At 47.9% G+C, this 23,029-nt stretch overlaps 2 protein-coding genes and 1 long non-coding RNA gene across 8 annotated transcripts in view; 2 read left to right on the top strand and 1 right to left on the bottom strand.

Moving 5' to 3' along the window:
• Positions 1-20,894, top strand: part of LOC310696528 — a 131,152-nt gene extending 110,258 nt beyond the window's left edge. Inside the window, exon 2 of the long non-coding RNA XR_014520614.1 lies at positions 20,363-20,894. This is a non-coding gene — a long non-coding RNA (uncharacterized lncRNA). The remainder of the gene's footprint in view (positions 1-20,362) is intronic.
• Positions 1,592-20,894, top strand: TSTD2 (thiosulfate sulfurtransferase like domain containing 2). Its single transcript, XM_083481853.1, has 10 exons — positions 1,592-1,733; positions 3,192-3,400; positions 4,470-4,801; positions 6,243-6,357; positions 8,913-9,038; positions 10,459-10,564; positions 11,588-11,706; positions 12,663-12,821; positions 15,566-15,704; positions 17,898-20,894. Exons 2-10 carry the CDS (start codon positions 3,209-3,211, stop codon positions 18,125-18,127), a joined length of 1,518 nt encoding a protein of 505 aa, XP_083337979.1. The 5' UTR covers positions 1,592-1,733; positions 3,192-3,208; the 3' UTR covers positions 18,128-20,894.
• The window catches only part of TMOD1 (tropomodulin 1), a 39,856-nt gene continuing 37,576 nt past the window's right edge, over positions 20,750-23,029 (bottom strand). For all 6 annotated transcript variants that reach the window (XM_083481930.1, XM_083481931.1, XM_083481927.1 and 3 more), the window contains one exon: positions 20,750-21,609. Coding sequence is in view for 5 of the 6 variants with exons in the window: in XM_083481927.1 (XP_083338053.1) it covers positions 21,545-21,609 (65 nt within the window). In the remaining variant the exon portion in view is untranslated. The remainder of the gene's footprint in view (positions 21,610-23,029) is intronic.

The raw sequence follows: 23,029 nt of genomic DNA, 5'->3' as shown, positions 1-23,029 counted from the left end.
TAGCTGCCCTGCACCCGGTCTTGGCCGGGGTGGGAGGGTGGGGTGTCAATAAAATTAAATAAATAAATAAAACTTTGGCACTGTCTATCCCATAGAGGGTTCGAACCTGCAACCTTGGCATTATCAGCACCACACTCTAACTAACTGACAAGCACAGAGAGTGGGCTCCCCTTGCACATAAAACCTCTTTCGGTGGAAGAGTGAAGGATGGCACTGCCTCCAATTTTCATTCAGTTTTGTTCTTGTTTTAAAGGAAAGGCTGCTTCTGCTATCAGAAATTTTGGAAATACTGGTTTCAGGTTCCAGAGATTTGCCTGTTAGGATGTCCTTACAGGCTGCTAACCTTTTCCCCTTGCAGAGAGAGTGCCACCCCCACCCAGCTTTTGTCTCCTCTTGCCATTGCAGGCTTGTTGTTGTTGTTTAGTCGTTTAGTCGTGTCCGACTCTTCGTGACCCCCTGGACCAGAGCACACCAGGCACTCCTGTCTTCCACTGCCCCCCGGGGTTTGGTCAAACTCATGCTGGTAGCTTCGAGAACACTGTCCAACCATCTTGTCCTCTGTCGTCCCCTTCTCCTTGTGCCCTCAATCTTTCCCAACATCAGGGTCTTTTCCAGGGAGTCTTCTCTTCTCATGAGGTGGCCAAAGTATTGCAGAATCAGCTTCACGATCTGTCCTTCCAGGGAGCACTCAGGGCTGATTTCCTTACTCAGAAGGAATCCCCACTGATTTCTGTAGGGCTTATTTGCAGATAGGTCTTGAAAGACATCGTGTGTTTTAGAGGGTGCAATTTGCTTACCAAGCCCCACAGTTGTTGTTGTTGAGTCGTTTAGTCGTGTCCGCCTCTTCGTGACCCTCTGGACCAGAGCACGCCAGGCACTCCTGTCTTCCACTGCATCCCGCAGTTTGTTTTCCCCCAAAAAGTTTTTATTGGTTTTCACAACATTATAGACAAACAAACACATAAAACAAACAAACATAAATCATAACCTTATTAAAAATTACACTTACTAACATTGTTAAGTGACTTCCTCGCTTCCCCTTGGTTGGATTTCATTGCATGTCCTTCTAACAGTTTTCCAAATAACAGTACTTAAAGTAATTTAACTTAAACATTAACATCCTTAGATCTTCACATTATGAAATTAAACATATTAATTCATCACTTAACTTAAATAAAATCCTAAGCCAATTAAGTATCTGCAAGCTGTTTTCAGTTAGTTTAACTTAACATATTTAGGGTAACTAAGTCATTATTAAATTTGATCTAATCTTCCTGATACTCCTCCTCTTCCAGTTAGGTCGGCTAGCTCTGAAAAATCTGTCCTTCCAGTGAGCACTCAGGGCTGATTTCCTTCAGAATGGATAGGTTTGCTCTTCTTGCAGTCCATGGGACTCTCAAGAGTCTCCTCCAGCACCATAATTCAAAAGCATCCATTCTTCGGGGATCAGCCTTCTTTGTGGTCCAGCTCTCACTTCCATACATCACTACTGGGAAAACCATAGCTTTAACTATACGGACCTTTGTTGCAAAAGGCTGTGAATTGCAAGGAGTCCCTCAAGTGCAGCTTTCCCAGGGAGGAGCCGGGGTGGAGGGTTGGGTGGGAGGGGAAAAGACATGCTTTCCCTTAGCAGAGAGAGTCAGCAAATTCAGCTGCCTGCTCGGGAGGGGAAGGAGCCGCTTCAGAGAACAGCTGGATCAGAGATCTCCTGGGGACACAGGGAGCTTTGCAAGGTAAAAAGGGGCGATGGAGCAATAGCAGGAAGGAGGGAGAGGAGCGCTGGGTTGCAGCAAACAGAACAAGGCAGAAAGAAAATCCGGAAAGGAGTGGTGCTGCCTTGGCTCATGATCGCTCCCATTGAATTCTGTGGGACACCGGGTCAATGAGTTGCAGCAGTCTGGAGAGGGGGCAAAGCCTATTTAGCCAAGAAACGTGGGTCCAGCATCTGGCACAGATGATTTCTTTGAACTACTCACTTTTGCTTCCTCTCATTCACACGACTGTGGAAAGAGCGAAGCACAACTTTTGGAAGCAGCTGAACTTTTTTGGGGCAAATTCTGGCAGCCGACAACCTCTCCAGCTTGCTTGCCGTAAACATGGGTCTTTTTCGCTTACGGAATGATGCTTTAAAGCACTTCGATCTCGCAACACCTTTACAACAACCCTGTAAAGCAGTCTGGTACTCTTACGCGCTTATTGCAAGCGTGGGGAGGGCCGGATTCTGGGGGATAGTGTCCTGCCACAGACGCCCACCCACCCCTTGAGAGATGGGCAAGCTTCTTCACACAGCACAAAGTGTGGAACTGGCTCCCAACAAGAGGCAGGGATGGCCAGGAATTGGGATGGTTTTAAAAAACCAGAGAAATCCATGGCAAATATAGCTATCAAAGTCTGCTTGCCACAATGGCTATTTTGTACCTCCACCGTCATTCAGAATCACACTGTCCACAGGTGAAGACAGAGCTTAATAAGAAAGAGAGATCATGGCATATTCTGAGAGATCACGGCATATTCCTCAGCTGCAAGGTGAAGTTATCAGTCTTGCCCCCTTCCCCCACGCTTCAGGTGGACTTTTTCTACCTTTTTATTTTATGTTTTTAAGTGCCACATGTTGCTTCCATGGTGAACAAGGAGGCTATTTCAGACATTAGCCTGGGAAGGAATAGGAATGATTTGGACTGATCACAATGAGGATGCTTTCAGACATAGACCCACTGCCCTAAAACATCATGCCTGCCTCTGCTCTTTGCTTTCACATTTTCATATATTGTGCTCCACCTCTGCATATATATATATATATATATATATATATATATATATATATATAGTAAAGGTAAAGGGACCCCTGACCATTAGGTCCAGTTGTGGCCGACTCTGGGGTTGCGACGCCCATCTCGCTTTATTGGCCGAGGGAGCCGGCGTACAGCTTCCAAGTCATGTGGCCAGCATGACTAAGTCGCTTCTGGCGAACCAGAGCAGCACACGGAAACGCCGTTTACCTTCCTGCCGGAGTGGTACCTATTTATCTACTTGCACTTTTACATGCTTTCGGACTGCTAGGTTGGCAGGAGCAGGGACCGAGCAACGGGAGCTCACCCGTCACGGGGATTTGAACTGCCAACCTTCTGATCAGCAAGTCCTAGGCTCTGTGGTTTAACTATATATTCCTCTTTTGGAATGATCTCTCTTAGGTCCCAGAGAAGAACTTATGCCCGGCTGCTGTGACGTAGCAATGACCTCTTCTTTGTCGCTACCTGATGGAGACAGTACCGCGGAATTTTGCATTTTAACATTTGCAGACCTGGAGCTGAAAGATCACGGTCCTTCCCCACCCGAGGGCCACCTGAAAGCCGAATTAGATGCCAGGGCCCGAAAGAAGTATGCGTCTGCAAAGAAAAAGGTATTTGGTGTCTGGTTCACACAGCTAGAACGTACGCAACCATCTAGTGATATGAAAATTGTTGTGCAGATGGCAGCTTCTTGGTATTGGTCCTGAATAGGGTAACTGTGCCCCTGAAGGACCAGGTGTGCAGCCTGGGAGTCATTCTGGACTCGCAGCTGTCCATGGAGGTGCAGGTGAATTCTGTGTCCAGGGCAGCTGTCTACCAGCTCCACCTGGTACGCAGGCTGAGACCCTCCCTGCCTGCGGACTGTCTTGCCAGAGTGGGGCATGCTCTGGTTATCTCTCGCTTGGACTACTGCAATGCACTCTATGTGGGGCTACCTTTGAAGGTGCCTCAGAAACTGCAATTAATCCAGAATGCGGCAGCTAGACTGGCGACTGGCCGTCGAAACAATATAACACTGGTTCTGAAAGACCTACATTGGCTCCCAGGACGTTTCCGATCACAATTCAAAGTGTTGGTGCTGACCTTTAAAGCCCTAAATGGCTTCAGCCCAGTATACCTGAAGGAGCATCTCCATCCCCATCTTTCAGCCTGAACACTGAGGTCCAGCTCCGAGGGCCTTCTGGCGGTTCCCTCGCTGCGAGAAGTGAAGCTACAGGCAACCAGGCAGAGGGCCTTCTCGGTGGTGACACGCACCCTGTGGAATGCCCTCCCATCAGATGTCAAGGAAATAAACAACTATCTGACTTTTAGAAGACATCTGAAGGCAGCCCTGTTTAGGGCAGTTTTTAATGTTTGATGATTTATTGTGTTTTTAATATTCTGTTGAGAGCTGCCCAGTGTAGCTGGGGAAACCCAGCCAGATGGGCGGAGTATAAATAATAAATTACTATTATTATTTAAACCTCCCCAACTTTCCCCATATCAAATCTGTTCTGTAGAGCATTAGAGACCTAGGAGGAGGATTAAAGTAGGGTGTCAGCGTATTCAGAGAGTCAGTGCTCTTTGAGCGCGGGGGGGGGGGGGAATGTGGTTCGAATGTGCATAGTATGACCACAGTATTTGCTTTCTCCAGTGGAAAGGTGGTCTGTGCCCAAAATTCTCCCTTTGTCATTTTCGCAGGCCTTTGCTCTCTTTGTCAAAGCCAAGGAAGTGGTAGCTGACACTTGCTGCCCGATGTCTGCTTGCCAAAGGGTGATTTCCTGGAGATGCTGCCAAGAAACTTTCAAAGACCTGACTGGCATTCACAGGCATGTAGCGGCTCAGCATTCGGGCGCTGTGGGGCAGCAGACCTCCGTGATCCTGAAACAGATGGCACGCGGTGTCAGTGTCACAAGTAGCCCAGTTTCGTCAGCAGATGAAACATCCAGGCCTAGCAGGCCCCTGTACAGAAGCCAAGAGATGTTCCAGAAGCTTCCAGACACAAGCCATATCGATATAAATGAAATTACAAGGTAAGAGGTTGTTTTGTTTTGTTTTTGTTTTTTAACAGACACAAACAGCACCTGGGAATGCACAGTTCAGCAAATTCCAGTTTATCCTCTCCCCTACATCTTAAATTCAGATCTCCAACTTTCTACATCAGTTTGCAGTTTTTTAAAAATAAGGTCACCCGATAATAATCATATTATTATTTATACCCCGTCCACCTGGCTGGGTTGCCCCAGCCACTCCCCAAAATTTGTCAGCATTGTTAGTGTGCATTTCTCCTAATATACTGTGCAATTTTGCCTAAAAATAGATGGCCCTCTGTATGATCGAGCTGAGATTCCTGGATAGCAAGGGTTGCACTAATAATAATAATAATAATAATTTATTATTTATACCCTGCCCATCTGACTGAGCTTCCCCAGCCACTCTGGGCGGCTCCCAACAAAATATTAAAATACATCAAACATTAAAAGCTTCCCTAAACAGGGCTGCCTTCAGGTGTCTGAAGACATCTAGATGACTCGCGGGGTCCCTTCCAACTCTACAGTTCTATGATTCTACGGACACTTCTGCAAGCAATTTCCCCATATAGAATCCATTTTTGTATGCTGTTTTCACTAATATATGTGAGCGGTTTCCCTAGTTTTTGGTTGGCGAAATACACAGGAAAATTCAGTGAAATACAAAAGTCAAAGGACAGCTGCATGTTGGGTCATGTATTGGATGGAATTTAACGTTGAGCTGACACAGTTGTTATGTCAGTGCAAGCATTTCTGCTTCCAGGGGGACTGATCTCCCTACCTCCCCCTGCGTACTGTTCCACGGGTTCTCCCGACCCTCTAACATGGATTTGGGGGAGGCGTGGGGGGGCACGCAGTGGGGAGGAGATGGGAGAAAGCCCCATCCCACTAGCAGGAGTCTGGCCCTCTGTTTTGGGAAGTGAAGACGAAGCCAGTTTTCTCCCCTAAGCCTTACTACTGACCCTGCACAGTTTCCATGTCTTTGTGCTGCAAAGCAGTCTATATACAGTGGTGCTTCGCAAGATGAAAAGAATCCGTTCTGTGATTCTCTTCGTCTAGCGGTTTTTTGGTCTTGCGAAGCAAGACCATTGATGGATTAGAGGATTAGCGCTATTAGCGGCTTTTAGCGGCTTTTAGCGGCTTATCTGCTGATCGGATCAGCTGATAAGCGGCTTAGTGGCTTAGAAAAAGGGGGGAAGGGGAAAAAACCCGCAGGAACTCGCAAGACATTTTCGTCTTGCGAAGCAAGCCCATAGGAGATTCGTTTTGCGAAGCACCTCCAAAACGGAAAACTCTTTCGTCTAGCGAGTTTTCCGTCTTGCGAGGCATTCGTCTTGCGGGGCACCACTGTATTTGGATAATAACTTTTCAGGTGTTATATGGCCATTGCGGAAGACATAGTTTTTCTTACGTAAGCCTCTCCCTGCTCCCCGTTTGTTGACAGTGATGGTGAGCCTGGCCAAGTTTTGCTGTACTATTGTTACTGTGAGGTAGCAGATCCCCAGGGACTCTGTGACTGGCAGAGGGCTTTGTGCCAACACCTGCATCTCACGGGCAAGGTAAGTAATTCAGCGCACTACACGGCGAAGAGTTGCAGCAGATTGGCTGTCCAGAGCTATCCCCACCAGCAGACCTGGCAGGCTAGGGGCGCCTCCCATATCAGGAATCTCCTATCTGTTCAGACACCTTACAAGAGCCGCTGTGATATAGTGCAGGGCTGATAGGGGACGCGGGTGGCGCTGTGGTCTAAACCACTGAGCCTCTTGGGCTTACCGATCAGAAGGTCGCGGTTTGAATCCCCGCGACAGGATGAGCTCCCATTGCTCTGCCCCAGCTCCTGGCAACCTAGCGATTCATATCACGCCAGTGCAAGTACATAAATAGGTATCACTGTGGCAGGAAGGTAAACGGAGTTTCCATGCACTCTGGCTTCCGTCACAGTGTTCCAGAAGCGGTTTGAGAGCCAGTGTGGTGTAGTGGTTAAGAGCGGTAGACTCATAATCTGGTGAACCGGGTTCGATTCCCCGCACCTCCACATGCAGCTGCTGGGTGACCTTGGGCTAGTCACACTTCTTTGAAGTCTCTCAGCCGCACTCACCTCACAGACTGTTTGTTGTGGGGGAGGAAGGGAAAGGAGAATGTTAGCCACTTTGAGACTCCTTAGGGTAGCGATAAAGCGGGATATCAAATCCAAACTCTTTAGTCATGCTGGCCACATGATCCGGAAAGCTGTCTGTAGACAAACGTCGGCTCCCTCGGCCTGTAAGTGAGATGAGCACCACAACCCCATAGTCGCCTTTGACTGGGTGTAACCATCCAGAGGTCCTTTACCTTTACTGTTTACCTAGTGTAGGCCTGGGTGCAAATCATGATGCATTTGCAATGCGAAAATCATACTGCGAAGCCAGCTAATGACTCTACATAGCTCCATCCTGATTTCAGACATTGTGATACACCAGTATATTGTGATGTTTCGCGGGTGATACATCACAAAGTTGAAACCCAGATATCACCCAGTCCTGCTGTTCCCTTCTACATAAAAAGGTAAAGGGACCCCTGACCATTAGGTCCAGTCATGACCAACTCTGGGGCTGCGGTGCTCATCTCGCTTTACTGGCCGAGGGAGCCAGCGTACAGCTTCCAGTTCATGTGGCCAGCATGAGTAAGCCGCTTCTGGCGAACCAGAGCAGCACACGAAAATGCTGTTTACCTTCCCACTGGAGCGGTACCTATTTATCTACTTGCACTTTGACTTTGTGCTTTTGAACTGCTAGGTTGGCAGGAGCAGGGATCGAGCAACGGGAGCTCACCCCGTCGTGGGGATTTGAACCGCCGACCTTCTGATCGGCAAGTCCTAGGCTTTGTGGTTTAACCCACAGCGCCACCCGAGTCCCTCTTCCCTTCTACAGAGTTCCATCCTTATTTCAGACATCGTGATGTATTGGTGCATCGCGGCATTTAGCTGGTGATATGTCTCAACACTGAAAACCTGATATCGCCCAGCCCTAGTATAGCGTCAGGCTTTGAGCACACTGTACCTTTAAAGCACAGTGGAAGTTCCTTCCCTTGCCCATCAATGAATTCTGGGCACCGTAGTTTGTTAAGGGTTTCTGGGAATTGTATCTCTTTGAGGGGGGAACTGTAATGCCCATAATTCTTTGAGGGGAAATAATGTGCTTTGAATGTGCATAGCTTGTCAGACTTCCTTCTTCTTCTTTGGCAATCACTCATAGCCGAGTAAGATTGTCTTCCATAAACACGGTCTTAGCAGGGAGTTCGTAAGGGACTGTGGAGGCCAATTCTGGATCCACACGTCCTTCCACAGTGGGGACATAGGTTTCCGGGTGGGAGCTGATCACGGCAAGGGTTTGCCAAGCGTGCCTTCCTCTTAGCACGTTTCTCCCTTGCGTCCTGAGTTCGAGCGTCTTCAAAGCCCATGACACCTTGGGTAAAGGCTGTTCTCCAACTGGAGCACTCGTAGCAGGCCAGTGTTTCCCAGTTGTCGGTGTTTATACTACATTTTTAAAAGATTTGCCTTGAGAGAGTCTTTAAACCTCTTAGGGGACTAGGACCTGGGGTTCAAATCCCCACTCAGCCACAAAGCTGACTGGTCTCTTAGCCTCCAGTGTTTCCCAACCTTGGGCCTCCAGCTGTTTTTGAACTACAATTCCCATCATCCCTGACCACTGGTCTTGCTAGCTAGGGATGATGGGAGTTGTAGTCCAAAAACAGCTGGAGGCCCAAGGTTGGGAAACACTAATACCTCACAGGGTTGTTGTGAGGATAAAATGGGGAGGGAGGAACCATGAGATCCTTGGAGGGATTGTGGGCTATAGATTCAATCATAAATAAATCACATTAGTTCCAATGAGGAACTAATTTTCCTGAAATCCAATCCTTTGGAGAGTAAGTCCACCAAAGGCGTTATACAACCGGTGATAGCTTTTTCCTTGGATTAATTACATGCAGCTGTGCGCAATGTGTCGTTTGGGCTGGAAGGCCCAAATCCAATGCATTCTTTCTTGGATGTAAGCCAATCAGTTGCACTTTACTTCTGGGTAGGCCTGAGTTTCACATCTCGCCTCCTGTCCTTTCCTTCTCGGTTGGTTTCCAGGTGCGAATAGCTTCTGAAGGAATCAACGGAACCGTTGGTGGGAGCCAGATGGCTACTAGCCTTTACGTGGAGGCGATGCTGTCTCATCCCCTCTTTAAAGGCATTTTGACGAGGGAGGATTTCAAGGTGAGAGACCTGATCTGGTTGGCATGATGCGGAAGCGCCCATTCCTGGTCCTACAGCGCGCATTTCTTGAAGTGCCCTTTCCTCCCCACTTCTAGGGTGGAAGGCAGAGAATCCAGTCGTAGGCAGAGCTAGAGCTCCAAAAGAATGGATTTGCAGCGTGAGACTGTCAAATCCACTTTAAATGGGCAAACCTAAATTTGCTGCTGAACGACGGAAACGTATCTGCAAAATAGTAGTTGCTGGCATCTATCTGTCTTGAGAGACAATGGAGTATGCCTCCGGGGGTGAAGTCAAACTGCTGTGTTAGCAGCACCAAAGTGACCTCTCTGGGGCGCAAGCCTGGGCAGTGTGTATGGAGGCCTCAAGCTGCCCAGATGGCAAGACCCTCCTCTCAGCTTGCCTGATGGGGTCCGAAGGAAAGCAGGGCAAGATGTTTGGCCCCAGCTTGGCTACAGGAGTCGCTGGAAGGAGACGTACAAGGCTCCACTCCAGATTTACTGAGCCTTTTCTTTTCCCAAAGATATGCTGCAAGGCCAGTAGAGGTTTAGGAGAGTTTTCCTTCTCCTGGATATAACAACAACAACAATAATTTGCACCTCTGGTTTCCCCAGCCACTTTGGGCGGCTTCCAACAAAGATTAAAAATACATTAAAATATCACACATTAAAAACTTCCCTGAACAGGGCTGCCTTCAGATGTCTCTGAATGTCAGGTACAGTCATACCTCAGGCTGAATGTGCTTTGGGTTGAGCACATTTGAGTTGCGCTCCGCGGCAACCTGGAAGTAACGGGAGTGCATTACTTCTGGGTTTTGCCACTTGCACATGCGCAGACGCTCAAAATGACGTCGTGCGCAGAAGCTGCGAAAACGACACGCGCGTGCGCAGACGTGCCGTCGCTAGATACGTTTGCTTCTGGATGCGAATGGGGCTCCGGAACGGATCCCGTTCGTATCCAGAGGTACCACTGTAGTTGTTTATCTTTTTGACATCGGATGGGAGGGTGTTCCACAGGGCGGGTGCCACTACCGAGAAGGCCCTCTGCCTGGTTCCCTGTAGCTTTGCTTCTCGCAATGAGGGAACCACCAGAAGACCCTGGGCGCTGGACCTCAGTGTCCGGGCAGAACGATGATTCCACCTTCCCAGGTTGACAAGCCTCATCTTCTCATTTCCCTCTTCAGCAAGTACATAAACCGCCTTATAGCAACAGTCTGGCAATAGCCTTCAGCTCCAGGGGCCGATAGAGAAACAATGCAGCCTATTTTCTAGGGATGGGGAACTTCAGGTGCTGCTGGACTACAACTCCCATCATCCCTGACCATAGAGCACATTGGCTGGGGCTGATGAGAGTTGGAGTCCAACAACGTCTCCACTTGATCTATTGGTACCTGTTTCTTGTTGGTTTTCTCCCTGTTCCTCAGACCAGCGCTGGAGGAGCCCACTGTTTCACAGGCCTTCGGGTTGGCGTCTTTGAAGAAATTGTGCCCATGGGAATCAACCCGCAGAAAGTCTCTTACAAAGAAACAGGTGTGGAGAATAATGATATAATAATAATTTATTATTTATACCCCGCCCATCTGGCTGAGTTCCCCCAGCTGCTCTGGGCGGCTCCCAACAGAATATTAAAAACACAATAAAAAAAATCAAACATTAAAAACTTCCCTAATCTGGGTTTCCTTCAGATGTCGTCTAAAAGTCAGATAGTTGTTTTATTTCTTTGACATCTGATGGGAGGGGAGGACGTTTCACAGGGTGGGCGCCACTACCAAGAAGGCTCTCTGACTGGTTCCCTGCAACCTCACTTCTTGCAAAGAGGGAACCACCAGAAGGCCCTCAGAGCTGGACCTCAGTGTCCGGGCTGAACGATGGGGGTGGAGACACTCCTTCAGGTATGCTGGGCCCAGGCCAAAATCTCTTGGCTTTAGAAGGCCTGGGAATTGATGGTGCACCAAACACGGCAGGGGGCAGGTGGGGCAGAGGACAGGGAGCCCAAATCAATGAAAGGTGGAGCCAAAGCTAGGGATGGGCGGAGCCGACTGAGTCTAATTTTGCCTTTATCCTCCTTCCTGCTGAGTTCTACTGAGACTAAGGTGGAAGTAGCTGACACCCAGAGCTCTGCCCCAGACCAGTTGTAAAAACTAGAAGGGAGGTAGGGGGCAGGTTGGTAGAGCAGAGCCCCATTTGCCTTAATCGACAAGCTGCATTGACTGAACACTGTAAAAGGAACTGGCCGCTGAATTGAAGCCACAGCCTCTGTTTCCTTCCCCTTGCTCTGCCCTTGAAGAACCTGGTTTTCAGGACCTCTTCACCCAATTGCTATTGCAAAGGGAGACTTCAGGCAGTCCCAGTTCACGCACCCAAATTGTTGCTGCTGTATGGATTTGAAACACTTTAATGTTATACCGAAAGCTGTCTCATCGGAAGGGGTTTCCTGTTTTGACGCAGGGTTCCCCACACACAAAGGGCAGAGAGGAATGCTGTTTGAGTCTGAATTCAAGTTTGTTTTTTATACCTTTAGAACCTTTGTAAGCTATTTTCAATTGCTTGTAGGGATCCGTCTGACTCCGAAGGAGTTTCATCTAGAAGTGGAGAAATATCTCTCTCAGGGTAACAAAGGGCAGGCAGACACCATTTTGCTGGACTGCAGGAACTTCTATGAAAGTAAAATAGTAGGTGGCTTTTGAGTTGGCTTTTATTTTCTTCCTCGGGGATTCGAAAGTCTGAAGGAAGCAGATTTCGTCTTTCTTTAATTTATATCCCACCCAGGACAGCAAATAACATCTGATAAAACAGTAGAAAAGCATATTAAGAACAATTCCAAAACAGATGCAGCCTGGGGAAGGATTTCAGCTTAAAGATTTGTTGAAAGAGGAAGGTCATCATCAGTAGTTGCCAAAAGGACAACACTTCCTCCATTCTATTCCATCTGCTTTCTGCCATGTTTTAAAAATGATTTCATTTATAATATTTATAGCCTGCCTGTGGGACGCGGGTGGCGCTGTGGGTTAAACCACAGAGCCTAGGACTTGCCGATCAAAAGGTCAGCGGTTCGAATCCCCGCGGCGGGGTGAGCTCCTGTTGCTCGGTCCCTGCTCCTGCCAACCTAGCAGTTTGAAAGCACGTCAAAGTGCAAGTAGATAAATAGGTACCACTCTGGCGGGAAGGTAAACGGCGTTTCCGTGCGTTGCTCTGGTTCACCAGAAGCGGCTTAGTCATGCTGGCCACATGACCCGGAAGCTGTATGCCAGATCCCTCGGCCAGTAAAGCGAGATGAGCGCCGCAACCCCAGAGTCGGCCACAACTGGACCTAATGGTCAGGGGTCCCTTTACCTTAGCCTGCCTGTGGCACTTTTAGGTGACCTGTTTATTGAGCATTCTTCATGCTTGCTTTGTAGGGTGGTTTCTTGTGCAATCCTTCCCAACTGCGTAGCCTGAATTTGCCAGTACGTGATTGAATCCCCACCCCGGAAATAGTGGCAGTCTGGAAGTGCCTCTTCATTCTCAATAGAAATAGGACACTGATGCAGAAACCCCACATGAGACGTCCCACTCTCCAGAAGTGTTTCAGTGGCCCCACTTTGCAAAACACTCAAGTTAAGCGGCATGCCTTTCTTTTGGCCCCCAGGGACATTTCCAAGGCTCTTTGGCTCCGGACATCAGGAAATTCAGCTACTTCCCCACCTATGTGGATGAGAACCTGGATCTTTTCAGGGGAAAGAGGATCCTGATGTATTGCACGGGAGGAATCCGTTGTGAGCGGGGCTCAGCCTACCTCAGGTCCAAGGTGAGCAGCTGCCTCAGGGGAAAGCACTCGGCCGAGAGAATTTGTGTGTTGCAGAGCACGACTAGATCAGTCAAATGTTCATAGCTTTGCTGGTTTGACACATAGGTCCACAAATTTATTAATTTTATTTTTTTCAAAACTTTTTATTGATTTTCACAATTTTATAAACAAACAAACACATAAGACAGACAAACATAAATCACAGCCTTATTGAAAATTACACTTATTAACTTTGTTAAGTGACTTCCTCGCTTCCCCTTGGTTGAATTTCATTGCATATCCTTTTAACCGTTTCCCAAGTCACAATTCTTATAAAATTTAACTTAAACATTAACATCCTTAAATCTTCACTTTATGAAATCAAACATATTAATTCTCACTTAACATAAATAAAATCCTAAGCCAATTAAGTATTTTTTCTTCTTAAATTTGTGGACCTAATGTAAATAAATATAGGTCCACAAATTTAAGAAGAAAAAATGATGACAGCACCGGGTAAACTTGCATTCAGCACTTGAAATAATTATTAAGAAGGAATGGAAAGGGCATAAAGTTCATCTACTCTAAATGCTCTGATTAGAGCTATCTCATCTGTAGCAGCACCCTTAGCTGATGAGCCAATACAGTGGTACCTCGGGTTACATACGCTTCAGGTTCCATACGCTTCAGGTTACAAACTCCACTAACCTAGAAATATTACCTCGGGTTAAGAACTTTGCTTCGGGATGAGAACAGAAATTGTGCTCCGGCAGAGCAGCAGCAGGAGGCCCCATTAGCTAAAGTGGTGCTTCAGGTTAAGAACAGTTTCAGGATAAGAACAGACCCATAGCTGTCAAGCGTCCCTTATTTGGCGGGACAGTCCCTTATCCCAGCGCCATGTCCCGCTGCTGTCCCTTATTGATGAGGCTTCGTTTGGCTGCTCACTGGGCTTTCTGCCTTTGGCTTGGAAGAGCTCAGAAGTTGAACATACCTGTGCCTGGAAAATCCCTTATTTTGGCTGCTGATCCCTTATTTTCGAGGCTGCTGGTCCCTTATTTTCAAATCTGTAAGTTGACAGCTATGAACAGACCTCCAGAACAAATTAAGTTCTTAACCTGAGGTACCACTGTATAACTTAGAGGAGGCAAAGAATCTGCTGCAACATCTCTTCAAAACATTTAATTTCTTTCCTTATAGAAACAAAGCTCTTTCAGGTGCCACCAGGAGTAACTGCTCAAGCCATTAGCAGACAGGAGAAGCCATCCTGTTATTTCCTGTGCTGTCTGTGTTTTAGCAAACCTCCCCCTAGAGACAAGGTCCTTTAATTCGGAGATTAACGCTTGTCCTTTCAAGGCAGTTCACTGAGCTTAGAGGCAACAGATATTACACTTGAGGCCATGCCGTGATAACCGAAGCAAACTGTCTCCTGTCATTTCACAGTTACCTGGCACAGAATCCCATCTCGCTTCGCTTTTGTTTTAAATAAATGCAAAGCTGGTTTCTCGTCTTCATGTTTAGTGGAAATGCGTTTCTAAATGGGCAGGGGGTGCCCGTAAAAAGCTTTTTCAGTCAAGGAGCAGAGCTTCTGTGTTTTGGCTGGCAACGTCCTGGTTCCTCCCTCAGGAACATGGGTCATGTTTCCCTCAGTTTCCTATGTTGCAGCCCTGCTCCCTACGTGATCAGCGTTCTGAGTCGTGCAGGGCGTCTTCTTATGCATGTATAGAGCAGACTCCCCATGCACAGGGATGCAGGTGGCGCTGTGGGTTAAACCACAGAGCCTAGGACTTGCCAATCAGAAGGTCGGCGGTTCAAATCCGGGGTGAGCTCCTGTTGCTCGGTCCCTGCTCCTGCCAACCTAGCAGTTTGAAAGCACGTCAAAGTACAAGTAGATAAATAGGTACCGCTCCGGCGGGAAGGTAAACGGCGTTTCCGTGCACTGCTCTGGTTCGCCAGAAGCGGCTTAGTCATGCTGGCCACATGACCCGGAAGCTGTACGCTGGCTCCCTCAGCCAGTAGATGAGCACCGCAACCCCAGAGTCGGTCACGACTGGACCTAATGGTCAGGGGTCCCTTTACCTTTACCTTTTACCTCATGCACAAGTTGTGAATGCAACAGCAGCAACAGTGGGAGCAGATGCAGCAGGGGCACTTTGCTTATTATATACTCAGCACCGAGCAACATGTGAAGAGGGCTTACGTGGAGCGCAAGGTAAGGTAAGGTGAGGCTGGCTCTGCGGTCTAAACCACTGAACTTCTTGGGCTTGCCGATCGGAAGGTCGGCGGTTCTAATCCCCGCGACAGGGTGAGCTCCCGTTGCTCAGTCCCAGCTCCTGCCAACCTAGCAGTTCGAAAGTAGGCTAGTGCAAGTAGATAAATATGTACCACTGCGGCGGAAAGGTAAACGGTGTTTCCCTGCGTTCTGGTTTCCGTCACTGTGTTTCGTTCTGCCAGCAGCGATTTAGTCATGCTGGCCACATGCCCCGGAATGCTGTCTATGGACAAACACCAGCTCCCTTGGGCTGAAAGCGAGATGAGGGCCGCAACCCCATAGTCACCTTTGGCTAGACTTAACCGTCCAGGGGTCCTTTACCTTACCTACAAGGAGGGCCAGGACATTCAGTACAAGGATGTTCCCTCCCACTTCAGAAAATAAGCAGGTAGTGCAGGTAACAATAACCAAGCCAATTGCAGACTGGAGAGAAGTCTTTGCCTCTGGGTCAGAAATTAATAGTGACTCTTGGTGGTTTGGGGCTGTTCTGAAACAGGGCGTGTGCAAAGGAGTGTACCACCTCAAGGGTGGCATCCACAAGTACCTGGAAGAATTCCCAGATGGGTTCTACCGAGGGAAGCTCTTTGTCTTTGATGAACGTTATAGCATCTCCTCCAACGGCGATGTGATTTCAGGTAGGTGAGCCGCCTTTCCCGAGGGGCTTTTCTGACATTTGACCCTTTTCCCTTTCCTAGGCTTATTTGTAAACTTTAGTCCAGGGATGGGGGTGTATGGGGTTTTAGGGGAGGGGCAGTAGCTCTGGTGGGGACACGCCATGCTCCTTCTGGGGTAGTTTGTCCTCCTTTGGTTCCCACCCAGCACTCAGCTCTTATCTGTGGCTCCTGGAAGCTATCAGAATGCAACAGCGTCCACACTCTGGACATGGCTTTGACTGGGCGCCTAAACCTGGCGAAGGTTGTCAATGGATCTCAAATCCTTGGTAAGTTAGGGACTTGTCCTATATGTGAAGACAGGCTCTGGCAGATTGAGCGGATGAGACCAATAGAGGTTACAATGGTCACGAAGGTCGTTTCTGCATATGCCGCAGAGGGAAGCAGATAACTGGGCACAGTAGTTGGGGTTGCGGTTATTTTCATTCAGGTATAACTGTAAATTATTATTATTATTATTATTATTATTATTATTATTAACTGATTTATTGGTTTATTTATAGTCTGTATAAGATACAGTGGTACCTCGGCTTACAGTCACTTCAGGTTACAGACGCTTCAGGTTACAGACTCTGCTAAACCAGAAATAGTACCTCAGGTTAAGAACTTTGCTTCAGGATGAGAACAGAAATCGCGCAGCAGCAGGAGGCCCCATTAGCTAAAGTGGTACCTCAGGTTAAGAACAGTTTTAGGTTAAGAACGGACCTCCAGAACGAATTAAGTTCTTAACCCGAGGTACCACTGTACTGTTTTTAAATGTTTGATGTTTTATTATGTTTATATATATGCTGTAAGCCCCCCAGAGTGGCTGGGGAAATAATAATAATAATAATAATAATAATAATAATAATAATAATCCCTGTCTTGCTCCTTTCTTAGATCCCCTGCCTCATTCCCCTGGATCCCCATCTCATCTCCCGTCTTCCCTGGGCCCTTTTGCCTTTATCTGGCAGGGACTGGCAGGACTCTGAGGAGGGGTGGAAGGGGTGGCAGTGCCAGAGGCTGATCTAGGGGAAGAGGACAGTGATTTATGGGGTTCTGTGCCCCCTGCAAGGCAGGAGCCAGAGCTGGAGGATGGGGAGGGGGTCTGAACAGTCAGAAACGGTGGAGGGAGGACAGGACACACCAGGAGCTGAGGGAGAGATGGTGCCTGAAGCGAGGGGGCTGGCAGAATCCTCCCCTCTGCTGCTGCCCCCCAGGACCAGGAGGGGGCTTGAAAAAGCAGGCGCAGTAACACCTTCCATGTAGGAGAAGTCACAGGTTGCTTGTGCTGTGCTGTCAGACAAGAGGGCTTAATTTTGGGGGGGTAGGTGTGGCCACCCATTGCTCGGAGCACAGGTCCAGAGAGGGGAACCAGTTTGCTAAACACCAGAAGTGTATTGTGCATGTTTGGTGCACCTCAGGACCTACTGTATGCTTGTGCTTTGTCAATAAAGACTCAAACCACCTGCCATTCATCCTCCTTGGGCCAGATGCGCTTAGGACTCCATCTTGGATCTGAGCACCTCAGCCAATGGCTGCTCAAGATTTTGCTTTTCTGCGATATTAGGCAAGCCTAACCATGAATTTAATGGTGCGTAAGGTTTAAGTGGGATTAGGATGGCAGCCTGCTGCAGAATAGAGCGGGGGTGGGGATTAAGGAGTGCCTTTCCTTCTTGCATTGAGGCAGCTTTTGTGGATTGAATGCAGTGCTCTTTTTCCTGGGGGGACGCAGGGCTACGCATACCCCTAAACATTTTGTGAATTGAATGGGAGAAGAAACTATTTTTTTATGAATCATCAGTTCCGTTGCTCTCCCCAATGGCAGTCTCAGGCGGACACGAGAGTATCCCTAAACATTTTTAAGGGGGAAAAGCATTGATTGGATGTGTCTTCAGCAGAAGTTACAATGAATGCAGAATAGAAAATTCATCTGGAGCAGGCTTCCTCAACCTCGGCCCTCCAGATGTTTTGAGACTACAATTCCCATCATCCCTGACCACTGGTCCTGCTAGCTAGGGATCACGGGAGTTGTAGGCCAAAAACATTGTAGGCCGAGGTTGAGGAAGCCTGATCTGAAGGGTCTGCCAGAGGACTTGGGGAGGGTGGGGTCAGCGGCAACCACAAATAGCGGCTATTGGCCGGAGATTTAACCCCCTCTTCCCTCTCTTCCTCCAGCCTGCCGTTACTGCGGGATGCTCTGGGACCAGTATCGACTTTGCTCCACCCAGCCCTGCCGCCAGCTTGTCCTGGCATGCCCGCAGTGCCAGCTGAAAGGGTTCACAGCCTGCTGCCCCCTCTGCCAGAAGAAAGGCCTGGCGCTGGCTTCAGCTCCTTCCGGACTCTCCTTCAAGGAGGAGTGTGAGTGCACCGGCACACGGAGGCAGGTGCCGGTGGAGCGCATCTAACCAAGGATCCCACCTCCTTGGACATCCGCTTGGGGTGGCCAAATCCCAGCTCTCTTTTCAGGGGATTTGAGGCAAGCAGCTCCATTCGGCAGCTTTGCTGACCTCCGGTTTCAGGCAGTTAATCAGGGCTTCATGGCAACGCTATCGCAACTCTCCGAACTAAATTAATGGTGCAAGCATGTACACACAACAGAACTCCCATGGTGCTACACAACCGTTTCCTTGTGTGAGATGATCGCCCCTTCCCTTCGGGCGGGACGCAGAGCACTGACAGAAAGCCTCACTGCTCTGCTTCTCTGAACCAGGGCAAGACGACAGAGCGACAAGGCACAGTGAGGTGTAAAGAGGATTTCCATTAAAGGAAAAGCACACCACCGACAGGTAGACTCTCATGTGTATGTGCATTGGGAGGCTACAATGTGCTCTGGCTTCCAGCAAATGTGGGCCACCTATACATGCTTCTCTGAGTGATGCGCTTGTAGGTATAGGCTGTGAGTCAGCCTGCAAGTTTCCCAGTCTTCCCTCCCAAAAGGTGAATTTTGGGTAGGAAACTGCACTGGTTCCCAGTTTTTGTGGAATCCCCACCGCTGCATGGGCACCTGAAGAATCAAAATAATCAGAATTGTAGAGTTTGAAGGGATCTTAAGGGCCATCTAGTTCAACCCCCTACAATGCAAGAATCTCAACTAAAGCGTCCATGACAAGATGGCCGCCCATCCTCTTCTTAGAAACTTCCAAGAAAGGAGAGGCCACCGCCTTCTGAGGGACTCTCTCCCATTTCGAACGGCTCTCACTATCAGAAACTTTTTCCTGTTTAGTTGGAAACTCCTTTCTTGTAACTTGAAGTCATTGGTTCAAGTACTGTCCTCCAGTGCAGGAGAAAAAAGGCTTGCTGCATCCACCCTGTGACAGCCCTTTAGTTATTTGAAGATGGCTATTGTTCATCTCTCAAGTCTCCTCTTATCCTGGCTAAACATACCCAACTCCCTCCAACAGTTCCTTGGAAGGCCTGGTTTCCAGATCCTTGACGATCTATTAGATCAGTGATGGCCAAACTTGGCCCTCCAGCTGTTTTGCAACTCCAACTCCCATCATCCCTAGCTCACAGTGACCAGTGGCCAGGGATGATGGGAACTGTAGTCCCAAAACAGCTGGAGGGCCAAGTTTGGCCATCACTGTTTTAGATAGTAAATGACATCAGAGACCACAGGTTTGCAAGAGGACTCAGAAAGGGGACTTAAAAGTTCCTTAAAATGCACATATAGATGAGTAAAGGTGGTTAGCAGGTTCCAAAACAGGGGGGGCAAAACCTCTGTGAAGCAATTTGACATACTCCCCCAAATCCCACCACTTCGCTCTGGGTTAATGGGTTACAAACAGATTTTTTTCTCAGTAAGCAATTTACATGGAAGTGAGCATGGAACTTCCACTATACAGTCATTCCTTGGAAGTCAAACAGCCTAGTTCTCGAACGTTTTGGCTCCCGAATGATCGAAACCCGGAAGTGACTGTTCAGGAAGTGAGCTTCCTGTAGCCAATAAGAAGCCGCGCTTTGGTTTTCAAACGTTTTGGAAGTCAAACGGACTTCCAGAACGGATTCCGTTCGACTTCCAAGGTACGACTGTATGTTCTGGAAGTGGCTTTTACTTCATGTGAAAGCTCAAACATAATGTGGAAATTAACAGCTAAGGAAATAAGATAAACTCCTGTGTGGATACAGCTTAGGAGATGCAGAATTATGCAAGGGAACAGAAGTTATTATATTTGCATAACATGCACAGGTTGTAGAAATCGGCCTTTCTTGGAGTTTTTATTTGCGGGTGGAGCCAAATTCACACAACCTTGGCTTAAAAGCGGAGGCTGTTCGGAAATGCAGCAAAACTGACCCGTAGTTTGGTGTCCAGTGGCTTCCAGGAAGGGCAGGCTTAATCAAGATGTATCTCTGGCAACTGCCCAAAGTATAGACAGAACTGGTGGGAATATTGCAAATATACGTTTCTGCACAGTGCCTGTGCATCTAGTTGCAATTAGCACCTTCTTGCAAAAGGAGGCAGACCCCTCTGGACTCCTGGATCTGCAAGCAGGAGGAAAGAATTGAGATTTGTGATGCAGGGTTTAAAGAGCCTAACAAGGCGCTAATCAGATTCTTGATTCTTCTAGCAGGAATGGTCCAGTATCTATTTTCAGCCGAGGTTGTTGTTATGAGCAATGGTTTATTAAGGGGTAATTTACAAGCAGTGCAACATTACACGGCTGGCTGCAACAGACCAGGCAGTGCCGCAATGAACCTGCCATTCATTTTATTAAGTTCCACAGAGGGTGCTGTGCCATGTTTGAAAGGGCCCTGAGCCAATCTCTGCTCCTCAGGGCCTGATAGTGCCCTGAGCTTTTAAGGGCAGCATCAACCTCTGCCCCTCTTTCCTGTTGATTTTTGGGGGATTCTTTCATGGGGCATATTGTGACACCGCCAAGGAGATTTTGCACCCAGGCAGGCAGCAACCTTCTCCTTTGTCAGAAGATGCATTTGATCAAAGGCAACAATAGTGAGGGCAGTTCTTGAAACAGAAGTGTGACAAATGAACAAAGCAGCCATTCAGAGGAATAAAGAGTCCAGACACTTCCTTGTGCTCATTAGAAGACATTTTTTAAGAGAACAACATGTGCAAATTCACTGTTTTAAGGTCTTGGATTCTTCAGCAAGAGAGAAACAACCGACACCCCCAGTCGTGTCGGCAGCTGTCTTCTTGTGACTATTGCTTGGGGGGGGGGGGAAGAGTGGCCTTACATTCTTTCTGTTGGGTGGGGGTGTAGAGACTTATTAACAGATGCTTTATAAACTTAGGTTGCAATGCAGGGCTGTGGATATTAGGCGACTGCAATTCACAAGTCCTTAAAAAAATAGCAATGCAAACTGGGTTGATAGAAATGCTGTCAAACTAGTAGCTTCTTTCTAATTCTTGGAGATTGTCAAAATAAAAATAAAAGTATTTTTTTAACATTTCTGCTACATTTGCAGAGTAGCATTGCATCCTTTTCTTGCTGTGAACTACTCATGCATATCACACCACACACAAAAATTCCATACCAAAATTAAGCTAGGGCCTATCAGCTGAAGCCATCTTTGTGCTATGATGTTATTTTGTCAGAATCCAAAATTAGCACCTTACTGTAAACAGGCTCAAACTGGGATTACTCAAACAAACAAACAAGAAGATGTCATTCTCCACACAATGATAATACGGGTCTTTGCCTACAATCACTATTTCGTTTAAACCTTCAGTGCGCAAGGATGTCATATGAAGAAGAAAGAAAAAGCAGGCACCACAAATTCTCTGCACTGTTTGCTCCACACCAAAGCGTTGCAATCCAGTACGAGCACGAGACTTCGCAATCCAGTGCCATCGGCACAGCCAAGAGCTACACTCCGGTCCGGCACTTGGGAAAAATGGGCCCGTTCAGGTCCTCAAGCCGCCTCTTCCTCACTGAAAAAAAAAGAAATACAGTTGAGGTAAAAGAGCTGCTATGTGCCTGTCTGGTTTGGGGGCAGGGCGTTTCCAGAGATACTCTAAATCAGGCTTCCTCAACCTCGGCCCTCCAGATGTTTTGAGACTACAATTCCCATCATCCCTGACCACTGGTCCTGCTAGCTAGGGATCATGGGAGCTGTAGGCCAAAAACATCTGGAGGGCCGAGGTTGAGGAAGCCTGTTCTAAATTCTCAAATACTTTTTTCACACACAAGAATGTTTTGTGCGTAAAATCTGTGGTAATAAGCCAGCTAATCTCCTCTGGAAACAATCTAAACCAAGACGGCCATTTCGTAGTGACATCCATGCGAGGCCCTTTCTACACCACAAATTTATATTGGCTCGAGACTGCCTTTCTCCATCACTCAAGAATCCTAGGAATCTTAATTTGAGGAATTCTATTCCATACTCCACCACTGCCCCTTGTATTACAGTTCCAAGGAATGACCGCAAAGCCACATCACTGTGCAATCCCATAAATCAGGGGTGGCCAACTTCCCAAGAGACTGCGATCTACTCACAGAGTTAAAAACAATCCCATTTTGGCGGGTTCAGATCAAAGTTGTTCAGCTTTTTTTTAGGGAGGATAGCCCTGTTGAACTTCTTTGGGGGGAGCCAGTGATCTGCCAGTGATCTACCACAGACATCCAGTGATCTAACGGTAGATCACGATCTACCTGTTGGATGTGCCTGCCGTAAATGTTTACTCAGAAGGAATCTCTATAATAAACTTTGGTGGCGGTTGTTCCCAGCTAAGTGTGGCGAAGATGGCAGCGTAGTCTTTGGTGAGGATTTTTGCCTCCCAGCTGAGAAGCCCTGGAAAGTTGTTCTATTCTGTGAAAGGAGCAGGGGCTGGGGTCTCGGCTGGGGTCTCGGGTCCGACACGGAACAGGCCTTGGGAATCTTTGAGATGAAGTCTTGCTAGTTAAGCCACGTGCTATTACGGAATGCAAAAGGCACAGAAGACAGATATGTTGTCTGAAAATGTAACGGGACAGGAGTTTCTTTTGTTGCATTAAGGCCTAAATCTGCACGTTTCCATTGTTGAGGGACATCTGAAGGAAGAACCAGTCACATGTATATCGCAGAGGGGTCAAAACAGGTCTCTGCAAATACCTGTTAGCAGTTTTGTGTGACACGACGAGTTGGGGACTGTCAGATGATACAGAACAAACGACAAAAATGAAGGCAGTCCTTTCTCAGGAACAGCCACAGAATCCTCTTGTTGCCTAGGCTGGTGAACAAGCCTGACCTGGAAACTTTTTTGGCGGGTGAAGTGATCTGCTCTGGCCAACGACCAGTGTCGAGAGGCTTCCTTACTGGCTGGCCTAGTCTCCCTGCAGATCCACACTTTGGCCAGAGCTAGATGGTGCTGC

Source organism: Podarcis liolepis (genome assembly GCF_965112155.1).
Source record: "Podarcis liolepis genome assembly, chromosome: 17".
Lineage (NCBI taxonomy): Eukaryota > Metazoa > Chordata > Lepidosauria > Squamata > Lacertidae > Podarcis > Podarcis liolepis.
Note: the sequence above shows the minus strand (reverse complement) of the source record. Positions and strands in the feature narration are given on the sequence as shown.

Coding starts and splice junctions, on each gene's coding strand:
- TSTD2 (XM_083481853.1), top strand. CDS start 3,209: ATGCCCGGCTGCTGTGACGTAGCAATGACCTCTTCTTTGTCGCTACCT. Junction 3,401..4,469: donor ATGCGTCTGCAAAGAAAAAG/GTATTTGGTGTC, acceptor TCATTTTCGCAG/GCCTTTGCTCTCTTTGTCAA. Junction 6,358..8,912: donor ACCTGCATCTCACGGGCAAG/GTAAGTAATTCA, acceptor GTTGGTTTCCAG/GTGCGAATAGCTTCTGAAGG.